At 43.1% G+C, this 13,481-nt stretch overlaps 1 protein-coding gene across 3 annotated transcripts in view; it reads right to left on the bottom strand.

Annotated features, from left to right (window-relative positions):
* LOC124640127 (kinesin-like protein Klp98A) overlaps positions 1–13,481 on the bottom strand; it is a 42,411-nt gene that overhangs the window by 5,006 nt on the left and 23,924 nt on the right. The window contains exons 4-17 of one of the 3 annotated variants that reach the window (XM_047177785.1): positions 12,999–13,172; positions 10,791–10,916; positions 9,490–9,609; positions 8,403–8,574; positions 7,702–7,843; positions 6,851–7,073; positions 6,191–6,281; positions 5,700–5,851; positions 5,128–5,330; positions 4,607–4,850; positions 4,365–4,407; positions 3,306–3,373; positions 1,664–3,165; positions 982–1,176 (exon numbers count right to left, since the gene is read on the bottom strand). In XM_047177785.1, coding sequence (XP_047033741.1) covers positions 982–1,176; positions 1,664–3,165; positions 3,306–3,373; positions 4,365–4,407; positions 4,607–4,850; positions 5,128–5,330; positions 5,700–5,851; positions 6,191–6,281; positions 6,851–7,073; positions 7,702–7,843; positions 8,403–8,574; positions 9,490–9,609; positions 10,791–10,916; positions 12,999–13,172 — 3,455 coding nt within the window. Of the gene's footprint in view, positions 1–981; positions 1,177–1,663; positions 3,374–4,364; positions 4,408–4,606; positions 4,851–5,127; positions 5,331–5,699; positions 5,852–6,190; positions 6,282–6,850; positions 7,074–7,701; positions 7,844–8,402; positions 8,575–9,489; positions 9,610–10,790; positions 10,917–12,998; positions 13,173–13,481 lie in introns of all 3 variants that reach the window. The other 2 variants (XM_047177787.1, XM_047177786.1) reach the window with 2 other exon arrangements.

Raw genomic sequence — 13,481 nt, 5'->3', positions numbered from 1 at the left:
GCATTCTTTGAATGGCCGAACTATAGTAAATGCACACTCGCTGTGAGCATTTACCCGTAACATACCGCCGAGCATTCGCACGAACGTTACATTACATGAAAATGCTTTGGAAACCGAGCTTTTGTCTGTATTGTACCATTCGCTAGAACGTTACATTACATAGAAATGCTTCAGAAAATGTTGTAGTCTATATTCACCTAAATGCGTGTATAAAACACCATGGTATCTTAAAATGACCTCTACAATTCGATATGTATTCAGAAACACATAGACGGTGTACAAACTGATCGTAAAAATCGTTGTTCAACCTTGTAATCAACTGACCGGTCTATAACTTGCTTTAGAGCTCCTCTTGATTAAATACTCAATGTGTGTAATTACAAAAATGATACAAAATCTATATTAAAAAAGTCTATGTTTTATAGTAGTTTTAAGAAAATCTTTTATAATTTGTACAGCAGCCATAGTCAAACATGTTGAACCAAAGATGACTATGTATCTCACCTATAATATAAGAATCACACTATGTATGTATATTATCTACACATGTTTTTGCAAATAAACGAATTTGAATTCAGGGGTCCGATTCTGATAAGTTAATAATGACAAAATTGAATAGAAAATGAATCGCAATAGCAGTTTTAACCCTATCGGGCATTCTGTTACTAATATATGTAAGATCAATCGTATTAAAACGACATTCGATTGGTTTGCGATTGGTCTGCCATTTTTGTGATTTGGTCTATACAGTAGTTTGCTCTACAATCATATTGCAATCGTAAATCATTTGACAAAATGATTCATTATTAAATGACAGAAAAGGAAAAAAACGTTTATTTCCAAGAAAAAATAGCGGAATGCCACATATGCTTCAATTGTAATTGAGTCGGGATTTGATCTCAGTCGAATGTGAATCGTATGTCGCTTAACTAAAATTAGGAGAATCGCGCCTCAGTGTAGGGGTTGGTTTTGCTGTCGTACCTTGCGGAAGAAAGGCGAGAAGCTGACGAGGGCGTCGCGCGTGAGCGGGCGGTCGGGCTGGCGGAAGGGGCAGCGCGGGTCGGCGGCGGCGGCGGCCAGCAGGCGCCGCAGCCACAGCTCCAGCGCCGCCCGCCGCGCGCGGCACACCGCCTCGCCCGCCCACAGCGTGCGCCCCGGGAACGGGATCGCCGCCACCTGAATACACACTTAAACATTTATACGGCACAAGCGTACAGAACTAGGTACTACCAGTAATGTTATTTGTAATGTATCTTTCATAACTTCTGTGTACATACACAGAAGTTATAAAAAAAATTGAGAAACAAGAATTTGAACAAAATTTGAGTTACAAGAAGATTTGAAAATAAAAAAGATTGCTGTTGGTGTACCTAATAAATAAATAAAACTATAACGTGAAAATCTTTTTGTGCCAGTGTTTTAAAACGAAGTTCCTTATTGTTTTTTACTTTTGTTTTTAAGGGGTCTACCAAAAATGAGTGACTGCCGTTTCGCTGATCAGCTGCCCGATTTCTACAGGTGGAGCGAACGACACGATGTGAAAGCATGAATACCTACTATGTTGCTTCTTAAACCCTTTATGTACCGGGGCCGCTGTAACTCCTTCAAGCCCGTAGTCTGACACATGTCACCTAGGATATGACCTGGCAGTGCAGCACTGTACCTTGGGACCGTAGAGGCGGCGCATGCTGAGGCAGAGGTCGCGGAAGCGGCGGTAGCGGCGCAGCAGCAGCCAGCGGCAGTGCGCGCCCAGCACCACGCGCACCTCGTACTCCTGACTGCAGCTGCAGTGCAGCACTGTACCTTGGGACCGTAGAGGCGGCGCATGCTGAGGCAGAGGTCGCGGAAGCGGCGGTAGCGGCGCAGCAGCAGCCAGCGGCAGTGCGCGCCCAGCACCACGCGCACCTCGTACTCCTGACTGCAGCTGCAGTGCAGCACTGTACCTTGGGACCGTAGAGGCGGCGCATGCTGAGGCAGAGGTCGCGGAAGCGGCGGTAGCGGCGCAGCAGCAGCCAGCGGCAGTGCGCGCCCAGCACCACGCGCACCTCGTACTCCTGACTGCAGCTGCAGTGCAGCACTGTACCTTGGGACCGTAGAGGCGGCGCATGCTGAGGCAGAGGTCGCGGAAGCGGCGGTAGCGGCGCAGCAGCAGCCAGCGGCAGTGCGCGCCCAGCACCACGCGCACCTCGTACTCCTGACTGCAGCTGCAGTGCAGCACTGTACCTTGGGACCGTAGAGGCGGCGCATGCTGAGGCAGAGGTCGCGGAAGCGGCGGTAGCGGCGCAGCAGCAGCCAGCGGCAGTGCGCGCCCAGCACCACGCGCACCTCGTACTCCTGACTGCAGCTGCAGTGCAGCACTGTACCTTGGGACCGTAGAGGCGGCGCATGCTGAGGCAGAGGTCGCGGAAGCGGCGGTAGCGGCGCAGCAGCAGCCAGCGGCAGTGCGCGCCCAGCACCACGCGCACCTCGTACTCCTGACTGCAGCTGCAGTGCAGCACTGTACCTTGGGACCGTAGAGGCGGCGCATGCTGAGGCAGAGGTCGCGGAAGCGGCGGTAGCGGCGCAGCAGCAGCCAGCGGCAGTGCGCGCCCAGCACCACGCGCACCTCGTACTCCTGACTGCAGCTGCAGTGCAGCACTGTACCTTGGGACCGTAGAGGCGGCGCATGCTGAGGCAGAGGTCGCGGAAGCGGCGGTAGCGGCGCAGCAGCAGCCAGCGGCAGTGCGCGCCCAGCACCACGCGCACCTCGTACTCCTGACTGCAGCTGCAGTGCAGCACTGTACCTTGGGACCGTAGAGGCGGCGCATGCTGAGGCAGAGGTCGCGGAAGCGGCGGTAGCGGCGCAGCAGCAGCCAGCGGCAGTGCGCGCCCAGCACCACGCGCACCTCGTACTCCTGACTGCAGCTGCAGTGCAGCACTGTACCTTGGGACCGTAGAGGCGGCGCATGCTGAGGCAGAGGTCGCGGAAGCGGCGGTAGCGGCGCAGCAGCAGCCAGCGGCAGTGCGCGCCCAGCACCACGCGCACCTCGTACTCCTGACTGCAGCTGCAGTGCAGCACTGTACCTTGGGACCGTAGAGGCGGCGCATGCTGAGGCAGAGGTCGCGGAAGCGGCGGTAGCGGCGCAGCAGCAGCCAGCGGCAGTGCGCGCCCAGCACCACGCGCACCTCGTACTCCTGACTGCAGCTGCAGTGCAGCACTGTACCTTGGGACCGTAGAGGCGGCGCATGCTGAGGCAGAGGTCGCGGAAGCGGCGGTAGCGGCGCAGCAGCAGCCAGCGGCAGTGCGCGCCCAGCACCACGCGCACCTCGTACTCCTGGTGCGTGCGGGCGCCGGCGCCGCGCGTCACCCAGCCCGGGATGTGCACCACCTCGTCTGGGGGACGCGACAAAAGAACCATACAATACACTTATGAACACGAAAATCAACAAAAAAAATTGGTTGTCTCTAAAGTCGGTAGTTTGAAATTTGAAGTGACAACGTCAAACATGACAGTAGTATATGAGCCGACCACTCGAGCCGATCTTGCCTCTCTCTCGTTGGTGCCGCGCTCTCGCTTGCGGAACGGCACATCGAGCGTGACCGGACTATGACGTCAACTCTTGCGTGCATGCAGCCCGTATTATCGAGTTATTAGACGTTGTCACGTCAAAATACGGATACTCGTACAAAAATGTGACTAAACGGCATTCCTTCCACTGGCATTAGTTTAGAGCGTCTTAAATATGTGTTTCGGGAGTATATGGTAAGAACACACGCGCGTAAACTCCACGGATCCGTAAGTAACGCGCGAACAAAGTACACGATACGATGAGATAAAATCTGCGAGACCCATGGAGAACAAAATGACGAGCGGAGATGACATACCGGAAAGTCTACTGACAAAGAAGCGCGCCAAAATTCGGCTGTTCAGGGGACAACATACGTTACGGGATCCACCCTTATAAGTCTTTTTTGGCGCCCACCCATTTTTTGAAAATTTTTGACAGATGTATCAAATAATCCAAACATGGCTACTTCAATCGTGTACTGATCGTTTTGGTCATCCCCACCGTACGTATTCGATCTAGAAGCAGCTGCCTGACCTACCCGCCTTATGGCATTTCCGTTCATCTTACTCTGTGGTGAAACCTCATTTCGTTTAGAGTTCATAGAAAACATAACGACGCCCTTTTCACACACACTTAGCAACGCCAATGTGCATACTCAACAGTTCAATTGATTTTACAGTACCGATAACCACCTAGTAGACGATCTAAAAATCGATAGAATGCAACTTTGCATCATATAATAGCTAAGAATATTTCAACACATCAGAAAATATATCTAATTATACAACAGTAATATATGAACAAAAATTACTTACTGAAGTCTATAGGATGCGACAGTCCTGGACTTATCGTGGGGTCCTGAAAAACCAAAATGAATCATATCACAAAAAAAAACACTTCAATTTTTATCCGACTCCCAAAAAAGGGAGAAGATAAAAGATAATTTATTTTATTAAAGCATGCATATGTTTACAAAAACAGAGGTATTGTTAACATGAGGTGTTGGGAGCACGTAAAATCAGGTTTTAAATGCGGATCCAGTTTTTAAAATACTCACGGGTAACGATAAATCGTGGTTGGACAATTCCCGTCGCTCGAGCCGCTCAATACGGTCGGATCGCTCGAGTCGGTCGGATCGGTCGGATCGCTCGAGCCGGTCGGATCGCTCGGATCGCTCGAGTCGGTCGGGCCGCACGCGACACCGCAGCGGGTCCTCCCAGGCGGGCTCGTGGCTCTCTGAAGGTAACTCGTCGTTGGAGGTCGACACGTTATCTGATCCTTCTAGTTCTTGCTCTTTTAACCTGTTTGGAAATATTTATTTATTTATTGCAAAAATGTATACTGTAACAGATATGCATCATTATCCTATGTAACAAATTAACTTAAAACTAGATAATTGAGTAAAGACAAATTACAGATAGTTAGGCACAAAAAATAATATTCAGTGTTAGTTGCACTATTAGTGGGTACACTATTTTTTAACATTAACAATGTTGTATGTTGTAAAATCTGTACATGAATATATTAATCCTGCCTCTTAACCTGTATCATTTATTTCATTTATGAACACAATGTTACCTGTGCAGCAGCGGGTCTCGGACATGTCCGTTCTCCGTGACGTCGTCATCCGTGGCGACCTGCATGTCGCTCTCGGACAGCGTGAGGGAAGGCGTCTCCTGTATGGGGGTGACCATCATGGGCCGCCGCGACTGGTTGTCGAAGAACGAGTACTGCAGCGCCATCTCTAGGCGCACGTACTTCTTCTGGAGCTCTTGAAGAACCTGAGGGATGATGGTGGTATTAAAAAAAATCCCTGTATATACTCTGTATATTATATTATATATTCGCTTATGAAATATCCCTATGAACTCCTCGTGTAAGGCTCTAGACAGACGAACTGCATTTCGTGTCAACTGCAGTCACTGCAGTCGTGTCAACTGCATTCAAACTGCCCTTGAACTGCTAATTGCAGTTGGATTGCAGTCGAAATGCAGCCCATCTGTCTAGAGCCTAAACTCTCTTATATACTCCCCCTTTAAACTTTCTTATGTACTAACCCTTATGTACCCCTATGTATTTATAAACTCTACTAAAATTGGCCCTAAACCACACAGCTAAAACACAGGCCAAATAGGTTACAACAAACTCACGGCAATCTGTCGATTAAGCTCCTCCTTGGAGCAGTCGTTCTCGAGCGAGGAGATGACGAGCATCTTCTGCGAGGCGATGCGCGAGCACAGCCGCTGCATCGCGCGCAGAGCCTCCACCTCCGTCACCTGGCGCCGGCCCGGCTTGCCTTCGCCTGACGACATCACAAGTAAAGATACTTTATTTTGTAAAACATGGTATAAAGAATATGTCTTACAATAAGTAGTATCAACTCATGTTTTGTCTTATTATGGCGGACAAAATTTAAAATGGTACTTAAGCTAGCTTAAGATTAGAGAAAAAAGCATTAATAAAATATGTAAGTAATTAAAGTAAAACAAGATCAAAATAATGTCATCAACGTGTGTTCGGCGATGATCCGGTTTCTTTTCTGTTCTTGCTAGGACCGATACGGACCGGAATGGTAGGTCTGGAGCCAGACTAGTACGTAGTAGTAGCTGAGTACTTATTTACTAAGAGAGTAATAAAGTACCTGGCACCCTCCTTTTGTACTTGGCTCTCTGGTGGCGTTCCTCCGGCGACCGCTCCACCGAACTCGACGATTGTCCCTCCACTATCCGGGGCTGCCAACATACATCACTATTCATATCGATATTCTACAAACACACAGCCATCGGACTTAAAACACAAGTGCGTATCCATAAATAAATATTTTGCTTTTTCAATCTAGTGTGAGAAAAGTTATCTAAGCGAAAGTTGACTGTCAACATAAAAGTCCTGTATTTTTAAAACAACTGTTTGCTATGAATTTTATTTTCGCATTTCGTCGTCTTAGAATGAAAACCTCGGAAATGCATTTTTTCTCAATATTTTTTTATTGCATTTCTTGGAAGATAATCGTAAAAAATATGGAATACTAATCCTTATCCTGAAAAATGCATTTTTTCTCAATATTTTTTTATTGCATTTCTTGGAAGATAATCGTAAAAAATATGGAATACTAATCCTTATCCTGAAAAATGCATTTTTTCTCAATATTTTTTTATTGCATTTCTTGGAAGATAATCGTAAAAAATATCGAATACCAATCATTATCCTGAAAAGTTATCTCTTGCACTTACGAGGTTTTCACTCTAAGGCGTCGATTTGAGTAAACGTAAAGTAGTTTTAAGAAGAAGCCTAAATCAGTTACCTTATGATAATCCTCAGTGCTGGACATGTCGTCACTATCATCCGCATTAGGCACGGGTCCGAGGCGGAAGTTGGTGGCGGGGCGCGGGACAGCGGGCTCCGTGGCCGCGTCCCCCTCCCCCCACTCGGGGAACTTCTTGGGGGATGAAGTGGCCGTGTGGAAGGTTTCCTCCGTGTTCAGAGTCGAGTTGGGGGACGCGAGAGGGTCGAGACTCAGGCTGAGACTGGAAGAAGGTTTTATCTTAGTTTTGTGCGTTGGTATTACACTTTACATAATAAATAATAATATAAAATTATTTATTTATGTACAAAATTTTTAACTTTGTAAACGAAAGAAGTAAATTTTTATCTAGAGGAGCTACGTTTTGGTCAGTTCTAAAAAATGCACCATTCAGGGACTGTTTTTAGCCTTTTTCTACTAGGATAGTTTATAATCTTTATTGTATTTTTTTGTAAATCTTTACTGATACATATTATAAAGCTTATTGGTCTTACTACAAAAACTTTAACCCCTGTTTTACACTTGTCTAAAAAAATTTTGGCTGCAAAATGAACCATATGTCAACGTCATAATTTGACATTTTTTTAGACAAGGCTTAAACTGACATTAAAAAGTTTTTGTGGTAAGACGGTAAGAGTTTGTTGGAACGCGCCAATCTTAGAAAGTCAGTACTTTCGGACCAGTGTACGATTTGAACATTTTTCAGTGTTAAATAGCCCATTTATCGAGGAATAGGCTTTTCATCCGGGTTTGCGCAGAGGTTCCCACGGGATGCGGGTGAACAGCTGGTCCTACCGCAGAAGCTAGTGTGTAAATATGCAAGTAGGTATATATATATAGTGAGTGCTCACTTGACCCGCTTGAGGCGGTAGTCCTCCCGCTCGTCGGCGGAGAGCGGCTCCATGACGTCCTCGCGGGGAGTTCGCCGCAGCACCAGCTCCGACTTGCTGCGCTTCACGCCTTCTAGCGGAGACGCGTCGCTCTCGCCGTCCACTGCAATAGTACATGCTTTGAAAGACCTTTTTTTTAACGACGTTAAAAATCATCAAATGACACCTCTCGCTGTGGGTTAGCAGCGGTGAGGGAGTGTCAGACTAGTACTGACTAAAAACCGTCGTGTTCCCCGGTAGGTCTTTTAAGTACCAGGGCAGCGGTATCTCTCGAACAATCCCGCAGCCCCGGCAGACCTTGGCCCTGCTGGGCCCCGCTAGGGTTGCTGACATCTCTTTGAAGAGCGCGTGGAACAACGCGCGCCGCCGAGCTTTGAAAGACCTGTCACTTAGTAACCACGGTGCGAAATCCCGGCTGTCATTGAACATCCTTGGCAGTCGTTACAGGTAGTCAGAAGCCAGTAAGTCTGACACCAGTCTAACCAAGGGATATCGGGTTGCCCGGGTAACTGGGTTGAGGGGGTCACATAGGTAGTCGCTCCTTGTAAAGCACTGGTACTCAGCTACATCCGGTAAGACTGGAAGCCGACCCCAACATAGTTGGGAAAATGGCTCGGAGGAGGATGGATGATTAATAAAATATAGATAGGATATGTAGGTACCTCCTCGTGCAGCGTTAGGGGCTAGGTCGGAGGCGAGCGCGTGTTTGAGCCCCAGCTCCTGCGTGCCCAGTAACGCCAGTTCCGCTTGTAACCTCTCGATCTTCACGCGATGAGACGCTACCGATGCCACGCGGGTTTGTAGCTCTTCTTCTAGTTCTACTAGCTCCTTTTTCTATAAAAAAATAAAAAGGAGTTATATTTAGAGCTGGCAACTTTTAAGACTTAGTAACTGTCTCACTTAGATTACATAACTTATACTCCATTTGAGTAAGCACTTAGGTAAACTAAAGGTGAACAATCTTGATGGGACTTTTTATTCAATTACATACCTATATATATCTATATAAACTACTGCTCAACACAATGATCCAATCGATTAAGTAATTATTATTTACTGTTTTTAGAAATTTCATCTGAATTTTAAATAAAAAGTTTTCTCAAGATTGTTTATCGTTATTAAAGTGCCTAGTCAAATCGAATATTGTAAACCTTTATTTTTGCCATAAATGCAAATATGAATCTCTTTCTACCGCATTAATCCAAACTAATATTATAAATGCGAAAGTAACTCTGTCTGTCTGTCTTTTCTTCACGCCTAAACTACTGAACCGATTTGTGTGAAATTTGGTACAGACATAGTTTGAAACTTGAGAAAGGACATAGGATAGTTTTTATTACAAAAAATAAAAATAAAAAATAAAATTTATTACGGACATACAGTGCCATCTATTGGTCAAATGTCGAGCTGTTCCTATGCTCCGTAGATAGATGGCGTTAATCGCGCAATGGTGTCATTACACGTGTTCGGTTCATGTTATTGTTTTAATTCATCCTGCGGGAGCGGGAACTTCTCAAAAATCCCGCGAGATCGGGAACTATGTGGGTAAAACCAAAAATCTGCCGGAAGTCACTATTCCACGCGAACGAAGTCGCGGGCAAAAGCTAGTTGACAATAATTCATGTATTAGTACATGATGTAATGTTATAATATTTATGTATAGTATTTTCTATGGGCCTTGATGTGTGAATCAAATAAATAAAAATAATTATAAACTAAGTGTATCTAGAGATAGTGGCTGACACTCACATGTCTCTCGACGGTCTCCTTGATGCTGGACGCCACTTTAGGCTCGCACTGTTGCAGCAGATGCATCAGACTCTCAGTACTCGTCTCTGAAGCCGGACTGTCCGGACTTGGGGTCGAACTCTGAGGTCATAGGAGGAACATAATCTTTACTTGTTACTCGAGATATATATCAACTCGGAAATCGATCGGAACCGAGTCGCCAAAATCGTAAAAGTGCTAGTAAGTTGGTAGATAAAAGTTCAGTGAGGCCGGGTGTTTTACAATTAGCTTTATAAATATCAAAAGATGATCAAAAGATACGGTGAAGTTTCTTGTACCTATTATTCGTTGGCTATTAAACATCAGCATCATTTACATAGGATAGGAAAATTTGTTATTAGTTTTGCTAACTCAAGAAATACATAAAGATTAGGTTGCCGAACCATAGTACAACTCACTGTAGAGTCATAAAATAATCATTGGCTTTCAACTTCCGAAATGGTAAGATTTAAATTCGACTATAGTCTACTGCAACTTAATTACAAAAAAGCAGGCATTGCAAGTCATGCCAGGCATTAGCGAAAATTTTAAATTATATAAATAACATGCCTTCTAGAATACGATCCAATACAAATTTTATTTCTTTCAGACTTACCAGCCAAATAGAGGTTGATAGTAATCTTTGTTTCATTGTTGCATCTTACGGTATAGAAACATTGTAACTTTAACTTAATATAAATTACTTAATTTGTTTAATGCAGCAACAAATACGTGAGCACTTTATATGCATGAAATACAAGTGGCAGGTTTTGCAGCATAAACTTGCAATTGAATGCACATATTTATTTCAGGTTTTCCCATTTGACACAAATGCAAATGTTTTTGTATTTTTTTTTTTACACAGCTATGTTACCAAACTACTAATTCCTTGTTCCTTAAAGTGTGCAATTAAAACAGATTATTAAGTTTTTAGGTAATCAAGGTTTAGTTTGAGATGTTATATTTGATAACATGTGCAAATGATTATACATTTTAAGGGACCAGTTGGCAACATTATAAGTATGTATGCCTATTCTAAGCAATTTCCAGGAAATCATACTCTACTACAGAAGTTATAACAAAGAAATTGATTTACACACTTCGTAAATAAATCAGAGTAAAAATTTCAGGAAACTACTTACAACGAATTTCTATAACAAATCCATCTGTTAATTTGATTACTACAATACTTATGTGGATCATGTCAAAATTCAATCCCCAGTAACCAAATCAACAGATAGATAACTTATAGCATATCAGCCTACAAGCCCACGAACACTTACCTCATCCAGCTTACATCCACTATCCAAGAGCTGTTTCACACTGGAAGCGACGTATTCTTGTAAAGTCGCCTTCTTGGAGTCGACTCGCGATCGGAGCGCGGCCACTCGGCCTTCCTCGCCCTCTGCCTACACCCCGGGCGCAAATCAAAATAATAAAAAAATAAATATAAGCAGCTCTGAATTTTTTCGAAAAAAAAAATTGCAAAAAATTTTTTGTGATATTTATACTTTATGCAATGTGAAACGTGTAGAAAGGAGGACTTAACGCCAATATAGTGGTTTGAATACATGTTTTGAAGACAGAAACAATAAATTACAATTGATAATGTTTCGTTTAGAGAATATTTCAGTCAATTGATGCAATTGACTCAACAATAGACGATCGATGAGACAAACATTCCGCTTATGAGGAAAGTATCCATTCAAATTTCAAAATACGTCAAAGTCTTATCATTTATTTGATTTACGTCAAAAATTATAAAAAAGGTAGTTTATAGATACCAAATATTTTAAAAAAATTCAGAGCTCCAAAAAAAATGAAGGAAAATAAATATAAATAGCGACGCCTACCCACATATAAGAGGCACTTATACAATAGTAAGACAAACGTGTTTGCAACACCGCGGCAGTGCACACAGTGACAAACAGTGGGAAATATAAAAACAATAATTTCATTGTTTGTGCTAAGCAGTAGGCTACTGTTTGTTCTCGATAATGTTAAAGCTAGATTGTAGTGAGTTTAAATTTGTCTTTGGTGAATCAGCGTAAGTATTTAATCACTATTTATTCATAATTTTGCTAGTTAGTGTTCCCAGGATTTTTTTGGTCTACATTTATTACATTTCCCGATGTTCAAAAAGTAGAAAATTCTGTGTGCGCCATCCGCTACATGAGTTTACCTCAATCTGTCTTTCTTCAATCGATTCTCAACCTTATCACAATAGTGGAACGTTAATGTTCGATTGGTAACATTTCACAGATTTGGGTAGGTTGACCTGCTGGCGTCTGCACTAATAGACTGTAAGAGAGATGTCCCGAATTAAGACCATCCTGAGGTTTTTACGATAATGTTAAAACCTAACTCACACATTTAGATACATTATTAATGAAAATAATAGTATAAACTTGTTACACCTTTTAAAACATTATAACGTCATTAAAATTCCGAGAAAAGAACACATGCGTTTTTCCTCAGGACTTCCCGTAATCGATTCTGTAAATATCGATTGTTTGTTCGAGTTCCGATAGTAGTGCAGTTATCGCAAAATGTGCATATAGGACAATGACACCGCTGATTGCACATGTTGACGTAACCTTGTAATTGCACTGTTTTAATCTAGTTTATTACTTTCGCTTTTTTTAGGCTTGTGAACGTGATATGTTTTTTTACTGTTTTTGGTATTTCGTCTTTACTAATATAATAAAATAAATTGATTGTTTTCTTGGCTTCGAAACTACTGCACGGAAATGAAAAATTATTACTATATATATATATAGTTACTGCCGTACGCGGGTGAAACCCGCGGCTAAACACACACAGCTATTCAGAAATATGTGCTCAAGTCTATACTTAATTTACTACGTCCATTTCTGAAATACTTGTTGAAAATATTTTAGGAGTCTCATTGGCAGATATTGCGAGGCGATGCCACTCGTCACCAAGTTGGTTATTGTGTATTTAATACATGTAATTTTAAATGCGTTTTCAGGGAAGCATTACAACAGTTTTATTAGTTTGTATTTTTTGCCGGTAATACCAGCGAACAAGTGACCCTTGAAAGACAGACAAACATTCAAAAAATATAAATAATTAACTAATTAATCTAAGTTATTTATAAATTAATCTACATAAATAATTATACATTACGTAAACATGCTTCTTGCACTCTTATCTACAGACAAAACAAATGAAAAAAAAAAGCGTTTCTACATATATTTTTGCCGGAAAGAAGTCCATTGTATATCTTACATAATAAATGTGTTATGCTACTTTTTGATGACCGGAACTCAGTCCGAAGAAAAATAATTACTGTTTAAACTTATGCAATATTACTTAAGCATCTGTTGAACACTTGTTAAAAAAAAAGTGTGGCCGCAAATCGGACCTTATTTCAACGTCATAATCCGTCATTTTTTTAGTCAAGTGTTCAACATCTGCTTAACTTTTTTATAGTAAGACCATAGCTAAAAGTTTCATAGGACACTTACCGCAGTCCTATGCGTGTCGGTAAGCGCGGCAAGGCGTAACGACCGTGCGGCGAGCTCGCGCTGTCGGCACCGCAACGCTCTGCGGCGCTGTCCCCAGCCGCGCTCTAACGCTCGCCAGTCGCCCGACAACCTGCGGCATGCCGCCGCGTACTCGCGCTCCATCGCTTCACGCTCCTGTAGCGACGACATACAAATATCAACACGCTTATACTAACTTCACTTGTAATTATGTATGTAAAAAAATCTTTGAATCTTTATTTGACCCACTTCCCGATCTTAGATTAGGATGAAATTCTGCACACGCTCCGAGTTCTGATGACAATATAGGACTAGCGTATTTTTTTAGTTTTTTAAACTATTATTTTTTATTGAAAACAAGGAAACGATGGTAGACAAAAACATGTAAAGGAATTCCAATAAAATATATCCATCCTCATCCTCCGAGCCCTTTTCCATGCCAACTATGTTGGGGTCGACTTCCGG

This window comes from Helicoverpa zea, chromosome 20 (assembly GCF_022581195.2).
Source record: "Helicoverpa zea isolate HzStark_Cry1AcR chromosome 20, ilHelZeax1.1, whole genome shotgun sequence".
NCBI classification, from domain to species: Eukaryota; Metazoa; Arthropoda; class Insecta; order Lepidoptera; family Noctuidae; genus Helicoverpa; species Helicoverpa zea.
The sequence above is the reverse complement of the archived record's forward strand: the minus strand, read 5'-3'. Positions and strand labels throughout refer to the sequence as shown.